We start from the raw sequence: 12,100 nt of genomic DNA on the forward strand, positions 1-12,100 counted from the left end.
GTTTGAATTGAGTAGTTGCTCAACAAGAATGAGGAAGAGGTTTGAGCAGATACTTCAAAATATGCAGATGACAGATAGCCCTCAGAGATGTCTAACATAGTAAACCTTATGGAGATGCAAAGTAAAGCAGCAACTACTAAGTGGCTAAAATAGAAATGCCACCACCAATGTCAAGTGCTGCTGAGATGCAGAGGTTGAGAACTCTGTCATTGGCAGGAATCCTAGGTTGGCAGTCACTTTGGAAAACTTGTTGGCAGTTTCATATAGGGTTAATATAGAGGACCTCACTCAGCGTTCCTTTTGGATATTTCCCTACAGCAATGAAAATTTAGTGTACAAAAGGAAAACTTGAATTTGTAAATGTAAAGGCTAGGCTGAGCCCATGTGAGTGAGCAGTTACTGCTGGAGCCGCCACCTCACACGCCTGCCCTCAGATTCTCATGGGCACTCCCAGCGGAGCTTCACTGGCCTCCCCTAGTTCACCTCACTTCCTGTTCACGATCTGTGTAGTCAGGAGTACAGTGCTTGTATCTGATGGCATATGTGTGCTTTGGTCAGCATCTCATAGCAATGCAGTATAACTATGTATTTATATTAGGTATCATAAGGAATCGAGAATTTAAAGTATAAGAGATGTGTTTAGGTTATATGGAAATGCTATATTTTACATAAGGAACTTTAGCATATGCAGATTTTTGGATAAATGGGGAGTTCCTAGAACCAACACTTGGTGGACCCCGAAGGACCACCACACTTAATAAAGAAACATCTTCTGTCACGTGAATTCTTTTATCAACAGGGATGTGTGATTAAAGTAATCAGCATTCAGTGGTCAACTCCAGGAATACACTCCTCTGTTACTCTCCTGAGAATCTCAGAGCCTCAGGAAACTCAATGGGAGATGCCCTATTTAAGATCACAACAGGAAAGACTGTACGTTACTCATCCAGAGAAGTCTCTCAGAGGGGTTCTAGCCAAGTCTTGATGGGTACAATCAAGGAATTTCCTGAAAGGACAATCACTTAAGAATCCCCAGTGCAGTTTGGTATATGCAGCCTGAATGGGACTTCCCACCATCTGATACCAATAAGCACTCAGGCCTCAGAATAAACTCAGGCCATTCAAGACCCTAATCAGAACTTAGATCAGCAAATAATTGCCAAATAGAGAGACAACTAACAGCTCAGATGACAATCCTGACATCTGGGCACTGGAGACATTGGAGGACACACCCTCAGGCGATCTGGCAGGAAATGCACACCAGCATCTCTTTAGCCCTACATGCTACGACCACCCTACATGCCATGACTACCCTACATGCTATGACTACCCTACATGCTATGACACCCTATATGCCATAACCACCCTACATGCCATGACCACCCCACATGCCACGACCAACCTACATGCTACGACCACCCTACATGCTATAACCACCCTACATGCTATAACCACCCTACATGCTACGACCACCCTACATGCTACAACCACCCTACATGCCATGACCACCCTACATGCCATGACCACCCTACATGCTATGACCACCCTCACCCTGTTCTGCTTTGCACAAAAGTTAGTCCAGGAAAGAAACAAAGAAATAGATCAGGTAGAAGAAGACACATGCTTGAAGCCATGCATCCCGGGCTGACAGGCTCATTAGACATGTTCTGATCAAGATCCTTGCTTTTCTGCTAGAATAAGGAGAGCAAGAGCTTCAAGTCTCCCTGTTCAGCTCTCCACTCCTGGTTAAGTCCTCTCTAGTTCTTGGCACTGACAGAGGATAAACAGCTCCTCTCTGCACCTGTGTGACTCCATTCCTCTTTAGCTGTCTTCCATCACCTGAATTTTAGGTAGGTCTCCTGGGCCTCCGTCAATAAAATACCCTACTGTTCAGCGAGAAAGCACCATAGATCTCCATTTCCCCTCAGAATACCTGGTACTAACTGTCCACATCATAAAGTATTGTCAGCCAATCACACGGAGAAAGCAGGCGTGCAGCACCCGGCTAGTTCGAGATGAGAAGGAATTCTAACACAATCCCACACATGTACCCTGAGCTGTTTTAAGACCAGACATTCTGCCCCTTAGTATTCCAATCCTTGGTCCTCAGCAAAGCTAACCTGGAGGGACCATTTCACCCCATCAGGCACTCTGGAATTACTAAGTCATTACTAAGTCCAGGCAAGCAGGAGGCATGGAAATTTTTCTCCGCTGGAAAAGCATCCCAACCAAAGCCTGTTCCACGCTGCTCTGATGGAGCAGGACAAACTGCAGCTGGTTTTATTTTAACAGCCCATTCAGTCAGGCACTTAGCACATCACAAACAGAACCACCACTCCAGTGGACACAGGAAATTCCTTCACTTCAGGAAGTTTCCAGATGCGGAGCAGACACACTCAGTCTCCCTATCGTCCTTCTGCAGACTTTACCTGTAGAGCTGACGGTTGTCTTCAAAATCCTCCTGACCCCATTTTCCCTTGATGTCTTCGATCACGTGATTCTTCAGGAATTTCTTCAGCAGCTGGACTGTCTGTTTGCGAGTTACCTCGGGCCCAAAGTTCTGACTGTTCCTCAGAAGCTCGTGCAGCCAGTCCACAGCTTCCGTGGCTGTGAAGCAGTGCTCGTAGCTCTTGAAACGACACCGATGTTTCCGTAAAGGCATCCTGGAACGAAAAAGCTCCACCGTCTCGTTCCACTAGGCAAAGGACACAAACGTGTTTAGTTACCGACCAGTGTTCTTTAAGGGTTATTAAGTCCCAAATATTTAAATCAAGGAATACCAATTTTCCATTTAACAAACTGCATGAAGACTGGGGACGGCTTAGCATATGCAAGACCCTAGGATAGAGGATAAATATAGGTTGATCCACAAACCGGGAGGCTGCTAGGTAGGTAAACAGGTAAACAGATAAAATCCAACTATTTAAATAAAAAGGAAAAACACTGGAATAACAGGTGGAGATTTAGTATTTTATTTGCAACCTTCAAATTCTTAAAGTCCTAAAGAATGACTGGTGGGAGGTAATGATAACAAACTGGTGTGGGTGTAATCACGCCACACAACGATACACTTAGAAATAGTTAAAATAGTCTAAGTTCCCAGGTGGCGGTGGTGGCGCACGCCTTTAATCCCAGCAATCGGGAGGCAGAGACAGGTGGATCTCTGTGAGTTTGAGGACGGCCTGGTCTACAAGAGCTAGTTCCAGGACAGGCTCTAAAGCTGCAGAGAAACCCTGTCTCAAAAAAAAAAAAAAAAAAAAAAAAAAAGAGTCTAAGTTATGGTTATTTTGTTATAATTGAAGCAAAAATAGAACCTATTTACAGAACAGAAACAAGCAAACTGCAACAACAAAAAAGAAGTTTTGAAGATGCTGCCAGCAAGCCGGGTTAGCAGTGAAGATCTGAATTTCCATGAATGGAAATCATGGTAGGAGTACTGGTTAAAATGAAGCTCATCGCTGGGCTTGATGCTGCACACTTGTATGTAATCCCAGAACTCAGGAAGCTGAGGCAGAAGGGCTTGGAGTTTAAAGCCAGCCTAGAATTCATACAAAGTCCCAGGCCAGCTTAGATCATATAGTGAAACACTGCCCAACCTATCCTATCGTATACAATTCATTTCTAGAAGTCCCATGGTCACTGTGACTTCACTCAGCAAACACAGACTGTTCACAGTGTGAGAGGAATCATGTGGGGAAAGAAGAAAGGCATGAATAGAAATAATGATACACCTCCCAATGTCACAGGGCTCAGGACAGCAGAGAAAAACAAGGTAGTATCAAGCGTTTGCTTATTCGCCAAGGAAAGCTGTTTGAAAAGACTCACTAGTCAGTCTTTCAAAGCATACACACAAACTGTAAAGCCCCTTCTTTTCTTTTGCTGCAGTCACGTGTTCTCACTCCCTTCGCTTGCCTGGGAGGGAGGTTGCCTGGGAGGGGGCTCTTCTGAAGAACACGGTTTAGTTCAGCATGGTGTCCTCAGATGCCATAGGGACACAGAAGACTGAACAGAAGGAGCTCAGGCTCTGAAGCACTGCTAATGACCAGCAGGCCAGCCTCAAATCGGAGTTAGCCGAGCCTGCGTATCTCCAGCTACTTAGCAACAAAGACCAGAGACATAAAAAAATAAAATAAAGATAAAAAATGTATCGCAGTATCTGCCCTGAAGTAGGTACTTAACAAATCTTACCCTATACTGCTATCGCCTTTATTGTCAGGGTATAGCCATTAAAGCTGAGCAAGTATGTAGGAAAGCCCCCGCATTGAGTCTCCAGGATTCAGTCCAATCTCTACCAATAAGCAGAATACACAGGGCATGGTTAGCACATTTCTGTAGAATATAGCAATTATAACACACTAAAACTCAAAAAGTTGAGATTCTGATATATGAAAATCATGGAAACCAGCTGGGGTGCTGGCGTGTACCCATATTCTTCTGATTTGCCTTAAGGCAAGATGAATGTAAGTTCAAAGCCAGCCTGAGCTACAAAACAAGCCCCACCCACCCATTCCACAAAGAGCGCAATCAAAAGAAGGTCAAGGAGGTTAGGTGTAACCCATGATCAATTTACTAAGAAACAAGGTTGGTTCAATCTACTCTAATCAGATCAGAGAGAAGCGTGGCCCCTGCTTACACTCAGTGTTCGAACCTTTAAGCAAACAAACCTGTGTCAGATGAGAGCATACTGACTAGCTCTAACACACTGCTGCTGATGCTTAGGGCAGTGAGTCTGGCCTTGGCTAAGAGATGTCTTCAACAGGACAGAATCAATCTCTGAAGAAAGGGAAAAATATGAGGTGCTGGGTGAGACTGCGGTTCTAATCCCAGACTTCCCATTCACGGTTTACGTAAGGTTTGGTACATGTTAAGTACCATAAAAATATCCAGTTTCCTTCTGCTCCCAAATGCCACTGATAGAATCACATGCGTCACTCACTTATGTCCCTTTAAGACAAAATCCAGATCTCTCTAGATGTCATTTTTTAACAATTTCAAGACAACTCAGCCTCTTCCTCCTTGTCTTTCAGTGACAGGAAACCAGGATGTGAATAGGTCTAGAATACAGAAGCTTTATGTACATGGCATTGACCTAGTCAGCATCCCAGCAGTCAGCTGACACAGGTAGCCGGGAGTGGATACTGCAAGCATCAGAGAGTGGTCACTATACAAAACAGTCAGTTTTCCACAGCCTATGCCAGAGACACCAAGAACACCACAGCGATGCTCCTGTCATGCCTCGGAGTTAATCCCACCACTCATGAGGCTCTTGTCTACTCTCTGCTTCCAGAATGTGAATGTGTGGATAAATAGCTATCATTTTTGTTCCTCACACAGCAGGAATAGGCCAACCTATACAATACTGCGCCTTTGTATTCTGTAAATGCTCATAGTCACTGTTTCTGCTCTATTGGAGGCATGAACCTGGGGTAGAGGAGCTTAAAAAGGAGGAGGGCTAAATAAAGTCTCCTGCAAGAGCCGTCTTTATTCAGAGCACCAGACGACTTATATTCTGAGGGTATTATATTGTGAGGGTTTGGAAAGTCATATGAGCAGAGTTCACTTGAGTTCTAGCTGTATGCAGTCACAAGGGCACAGTCACATGAGTTCAAGCTGTATACTACTGAGGACAGCTCCTGCTTAGAAACATCATTCTAGAAAAGCATGGGTAAGATGACGGGTGACCTAAAGTAAACCTACTCCTATTACACCTGGGAGAAGCAGGAAAAAGTACATTCCAAGAACAACCCGTGTCCTGGGAAAACAGATTACAAGACGCTTGCCTTGTTCCTTGGAGTTACCACACAAGTTCTCAAAAATTCTCACACAGCTTCATGGACAATGCTCCGACACTAACTACCTTCCAAATGGTTAGGGACTGTTCCAAACTACACAGCACAAGCCTTCTGGAAACTATTTTTAAGTGTGTTTAGAAAACAAAAAAAGAAAAAAGCTGTTTCAATGAGAATGAGCAAACAGCTGACTGTCGCATGTGTCGTCGTGAACTGGGCCCATCATTTAATTTTCACCATAAAATTTTAGCTAATCTGTAAAGTTTTATTTTCAAGCCAGACATCAGGGCTTTAGAAAATGAAGAAGTTACATGCTATGAGAAAGTACAGCCAACCAGGAAGGAGAAAATAGACCCTGTCATGTGTGTGCTAAGAGTCTCCAGGCTCTTCCTGAAGAAACAGGAAGTTGAGAGTGATACAGGAAGAAAAAGAGTTGGGCCAAGGATAAGGGAAGGAAAGGCCGGCCTTGAAGGACAAGGGAGGATGAGTTACAAAACATTTATGCAATAAAAGCTTTAAGACACAGCTGGACTATATTTGGAAAATATCCACAGGTTCTACTTTTAATAATAACTAATTTCTGGTAACAGCAACCCTCACGTTTAAGGGGGAAAAAAAACCTGATGATCACTGTGTCTTTTAAAATCTTAATAATAAACATTAAGTTTCTCAAATCCATAATAAGACTGCAAGGTGAATTGATTACCTGTAAAATACTGGTAAAACTGGGGGGTCTTTATTATCCATATACTTTTCTTTTTAATTAACTGATTAACCTAAACTGGGCCTAAATGTCATGGAGGTAGGAATTAAAAGCATCCAAAGAAAGTATTTTTCTTTACAGACTCCTTCAGTAACATGTTAATGCAAAAGAGAATCGAGTAGCATCTATATATGAAACCTCTGCAACCAAGAGGAGAAGCGCCCCATAAACACAACTGCCTTAGACAGTGTTCCGCTGCTGTGAAGAGACACCATGATCATGGCAACTCTCACAAAAGAAAGCATTAAATTTGGACTTCCTTACAATTTCAGAGGTTTAGTTCATTATCAACATAGCAGAAGCATAGTGGCACACAGGCAGACGTGGTGCTGGAGATGTACCAAAAAGCGCTACATCCAGATCAGCAGGCAGCAAGAAGAGAGAGGCACTGGGCTGAGCTGGGCTTCTGAAACCTCAAAGCCCAACCACAGTGTCACACTCCTCCAAAAAGGCCACGCCTACTCCAACAAAGCCACACCTTCTGATCCTTCTCAAGAAATGCTACCCTTGATGACTAATCATTCAAATATGATGGAGGAGAGTTATCTGTCTATGTTACTTTCATTGGTTAATTAATAAAAAAAAACTGCCTTGGCCCTTTAAGAGAACAGAAAATTAGGTAGGCGGAGTAGACAGAACAGAATGCTGGGTAGCAGGAGAGGGGAGACGCTTGAGGCAGTCACCATATGCAGTCGCCATGATTCTCCTCTCTGAGATGGACGCAGGTTAAGACCTCTCCTGGTAAGCCACACCTCATGGTGCTACACAGATTACTAAATATGGGTTAAAGGAAGATGTGAGAATTAGCCAATAAGAGGCTGAAACTATGGGCCAGGCAGTGTTTTAAAAGAATACAGTTTCCGTGTAATTATTTTGGGCAAAGCTAGCCGGGTGGCGGGACGCAGCCCGCTGCTCCTTCTACACAAATATATGAGCCTATGGAGACCAATCTTTTTCAAACCACACCAACAATGTTTAAAGCACTTCCAATTACTATATTTATTTTTTTATCATAAAACAGGATATGGGCTTGCCGTACCAAGATCCAGTTTGTTTCCCTTGAACAAGTATTGTGGATAAATAGTGGACAGGATAAAACATGTTCTTTTTTTCTACCCAAAAGGACGATATAAGTTAACCCTTAATCCAAAGTTTCAGCAGCACACTGTTAACAACAATCTGAATAACTGAAAATTCCAAAACTTCACAGTTCCTAAGTTTGCAATTGCATGCAGCTCCGAGTGGCAGACTGAAATTGCCTCATCCTGCCAAGGATGTGAATGATCTCACGGTCCAGGGTATCACACTACCTATGCCATTCACACATTAGTCATTTAGTTGTGTTTAGGTTATCAGACAGTGAGGTATCACGGTGCATGTGCTCAAGTCATCCTTATCTTAATGACCAATGGCTCCAAAGTATTACAGTGAACTTTATTAGAGTATGTTAATTGTTCCATTTTGTTATTATTGCTGTTAATCCTTCATTGTATTAATTTATAAATTAAACTGTCATAGACATATGCAGGGAAAATACATACTATGTATACTATATACAGGGTCTATCGTAGTTTAGGCGTTGCCTGGGTATCTTAGTCAGTGTTCTGCTATGAAGAGACACCATGACCAAAGCAACTCTTACATAAAAAGCATTTGGTTGGAGCCTTGTTTATAGTTTTAGAGGCTTAGTCCATTATCATTATGACAGGGAGCATGGCAGCTGGCAGGCAGGAGCTGGGAAATAGCTAAGAGCAACATCCTGATCCAGAGAGAGAGAGAGAGAGAGAGAGAGAGAGAGAGAGAAACTCTGGGCTTCACATGCGCTTTTCAAGCCTCAAGGCCCACCCCCAGTGACACACTTGTTCCAACTAGGCCACACCTCCTAATCCTTGTAATCTTTCCAGGCAGTTCCATTCCTGGGGACTAAGCATTCAAATATATGAGCCTATGAGGACCATTCTCATACAGCCACCACATGGGGTTCTTGGAACAAACCCTTCACAGATAGGAGAGGATGGCCATTAGAGTTTGTAGAAGTCACTGAAAGGAACATTTTCTATCTGCCCTGGGGTTGGAGCTAGCAATAGTCCTGACCTCAGGCAGTTTAAATGCTGGAACCACTTCTGCAGAAACAGCTATGAAAACACCATTTTGAGGCTCTATTGTTTTCCTTGCCATTACCATTCTTACCTCTTAGAAACTAGCTCTAAAGAAAATCTAAATTTATTACTTTAGGTTTATTAAAATAAATGGATCACTCTGGGTGTCCAGTAGATTATACAATGATTCCTTCCAACAACCCTCATCACAGACATCTTAGCAATATGACATTTTCAGCCAAATGAAACAATGCCATAGTCCCTAAAATCTTAGGAAAAACCTCACATGAGGCAAGTGCTCTTTCCTGTGAAGGTTCATAATTTATTATTATTATTATTATTATTTATTATTATTATTATTATTATTAAAGTGCCCCATAAGTCTAATAAAAAAGTAAAGAACAAGCAGCCCGAAATCTGGGTTCCATCCATGCAGAAAGTGACTTGACTCCACGGAACACAGGGTGCCTGGCTCTAGAAAGAAAAGAAGCTATGTTTCTAGAATATAAGTCTAATACAAGAGCTAGCGTTTAGATCCTCGTCCCCACCTTTCCCAGGATATATCTTATAGAGAGTGGTGAGACTTGACTGCAAGGTACATACACCTGAGAGTGGTTCAAGACTAAACTCAAGTCCTCACCTCTGCCTTTTCCGTTAAACTAATCCTTGGAGGCGGGGTCTGTAAAATTACTTCCTCCAGGTAATAAGACAGATCGGCTAAGTCTTTGCATCTTTGTTTTCAGGAGAAAAGGCCTCACCCTGGCGCATCTGCAGAGCTTGCAGACCACCTATCAGAGCTGATCCCTAAGTGAGGTGGGTGCTGACAAAAAGTGAAACTCCAGGGGCAGGAACCTTTGGAGGAGGAATACACCTTCACGCTGTGCACCGTTACAAAGAACTCTCGTCGAGTGTCAACAGTGTCACTCAGGAAGGAGGCACGCCCTTGGCTGGTCACCGCAACCCGCAAGTGCAACACGGGCAGGGTGGTCCTAGAGCTCCACCCAAGGTCAGTCTAGTCCCAGACGCCAGAGTAGGTCCCGAGGACAAAGGGGAACGCGATCGCCAGGTGTTCGCTTGCCGCTAATGCCGAAAGCGCCATCTACTGCAGATAACTTAACCATTGCCCGCAGATAAAGTTCATCCCGCCCTGGTGAGGCTGGCTCCAGGCCTCGTCTGCCCAATGTGCGGGGCAGGGCGAGGAGCCGCGACCCAGCAGACGCTCGCCCACCAGCACCGGCAGACCCCGGCGGACGCGCACCGTCCGAGTCAGCGCGGTGACGCCGGCGCGGGGTCCGCCTGACCCGCACCATCACTCACCAGCTTGGTGGCCCGGTAGGGCCCAGGACCCACGATGCGGTGCTCCATTACCACCCCGCAGCAGTCGCCGGGCAACGCCGGCGGGGACTCCCGAGCTCGCCGCGCCGCAGTTTGAATCGCAAGCCCGGAGGTTCCGGACGCTGATTGGACAGGGCGGAGGCACGTGACAGGAACTTCGTGAGTGGGCGGGGCCGTGCGTGTCCTGATTTTCTCCGCTCCGGGTTTGGCCCTCTCGTAGCTGGATGGGGAAGATGAAAGATGCTTCTTCTTTCTCGCCGGTGGGTGCTCGGACACTCGCACGCGTGACTGATCGCGCAGGGTGTCGCCGGCCTGCCGTGGAAGGCGCTGCCAAACCCTCCCCCGACTTTCCCCGATGCGTGCCGGCTCGGCACACCAGCTCTGCAGCAGAGCCCAGTGAGTCAAGCCTACCTGGAACCTGGTAGATAATTCCTGTCAGCACCCATGGCAGAGAATCTGCAGGTTAGCTAAGAGAGGAAGGAGTGGGTGGTGAAAGAAAGCGAATTGAAAACTGTCTAAGTGGAGGAACTTTGAAAAGCCAGATAAAGGCAGTCCGCCCTAAGGGGTCGTAGAGAGACTATCAGAGCGATAAGAAGGCCCTGGCCGGCTTCTATTCTATTGTCTTGATAAAATAATCTTTCCCCTCCTTGAACTTATATTTTCTACTTAGCATCTGACTGGAATTGTCAGCCCTTTGTTTATGGGGTTGATCACTATGTTTTCTACGCACTGAATCGCCTTTCTACCTCCAGGCCTTTGGAATTGTTGGTCCAACTTGGAACTGTTCAAAGTAATAAATGACTTGACCAGTCTCTACACTTTGTGCCTTTAACTCAGTGACTCCTATTCAGAATTTGTCTGGACACTTCGGTGAAGACCAAGATAAGAGACTGCTGAGCAACTGTTACCTTGACCGTGGAAGCTGCTTTTTGCAATAGACAGTGGTTAATTCAGACACTCAAAAGCGGTAAAAGTGCCTCAGTAGCACTGAGCATGCCATACTTATGTGAACACCACCTCCTTTCAGGGAACCTGGTAGAAGAGAGTGCAGAAAGAATGTACCATCTCGGGGACAGCGAGGAGTTCTGCGAAACGCTGTCCTCTGGATACAATATGGCTCTCCCGCTCATGAGCGCACAGCAGGTTCAAGGGAGCCTGACAACATTCCAGCAGGCCAGGGAGGGCCAGCCACTAGTGAGGAGGTTATTGGAAGTTAATGGATACTGAGAGATAATCATCTATTCCAGTAAATAACGCCACACCCATGCTCATGTAAGCAACCCTAATTAAACTCAGTGAGACATTAAAAAAAAAAAAGAAAAAAAAAAAACAAAAAACAGATTACAAAGTAAAGCCTGGACGTGCTCAGTTAAGAATTTGCGGGCCTGACGTGAGACAGCTCAGCTAGTAAAGGCACTTGCCACTAAGGCCAATGCCCTGAGTCTGGTCCTGAGAGCCACGGTGGTGGAAGCAGAGAACTGACTCACCCAGGTTGTGCCCTGACATCCACACAGGCTTTGGTGACCTCCTCCCAAGAGCTGAGGATACACACGTGTGCCATAAGTCTGACTCATAATCCCTACGTTTGCGAGGCGTATTCCAGAGCTTTTTCTAATCACTGATCATCACGTTTGATTAGATATGCAAATAGGAGAAACTCCATTTTATTGCTAAGGAAGGTGAGCTTCGGAGGAGCCAGACAGCTGGCTTCGAGTCCGTTGTCTAATCATTAACAGGAAGTAGACCTCCACCTGTGTTTCTACTACCAAAACCTGTATAGAGTTTGATTTCATCTGACAGTATGAATTGTGTTGTTTTAATACCTTCAAAACTCAAAATGGACAGTCAAAATAAAGTCTGACAGGCTTATTCAGAGACATTTTCAGTAACCTGTCATCAGTGTACCTAAGTATCTTTCCCAGTTCTGAGTTTTATAAAAGAAAAACACACAGTTGAATAACCAAAAATGATCAAAATCAGTGTCTTTTATTATCTTTCAGTCCCCCGATTATAATTTGGGTTGAACCAGGGTTGACTGAATATATAATATATATTTAATTACATTACTGCCTCCCTAAGTGTGGCCCTCACTTATATCTCGATTATATCATTGC

At 44.6% G+C, this 12,100-nt stretch overlaps 1 protein-coding gene across 2 annotated transcripts in view; it reads right to left on the reverse strand.

Annotated features, from left to right (window-relative positions):
* Depdc1b (DEP domain containing 1B) overlaps positions 1-10,016 on the reverse strand; it is a 57,110-nt gene extending 47,094 nt beyond the window's left edge. For both annotated transcript variants that reach the window (XM_038323530.1, XM_038323529.1), the window contains exons 1-2: positions 9,969-10,016; positions 2,430-2,695 (exon numbers count right to left, since the gene is read on the reverse strand). In XM_038323530.1, coding sequence (XP_038179458.1) covers positions 2,430-2,695; positions 9,969-10,016 — 314 coding nt within the window. The remainder of the gene's footprint in view (positions 1-2,429; positions 2,696-9,968) is intronic.
* Positions 10,017-12,100: the final 2,084 nt, after the last annotated feature.

This window comes from Arvicola amphibius, chromosome 3 (assembly GCF_903992535.2).
Source record: "Arvicola amphibius chromosome 3, mArvAmp1.2, whole genome shotgun sequence".
In the NCBI taxonomy this organism is placed as follows: domain Eukaryota; kingdom Metazoa; phylum Chordata; class Mammalia; order Rodentia; family Cricetidae; genus Arvicola; species Arvicola amphibius.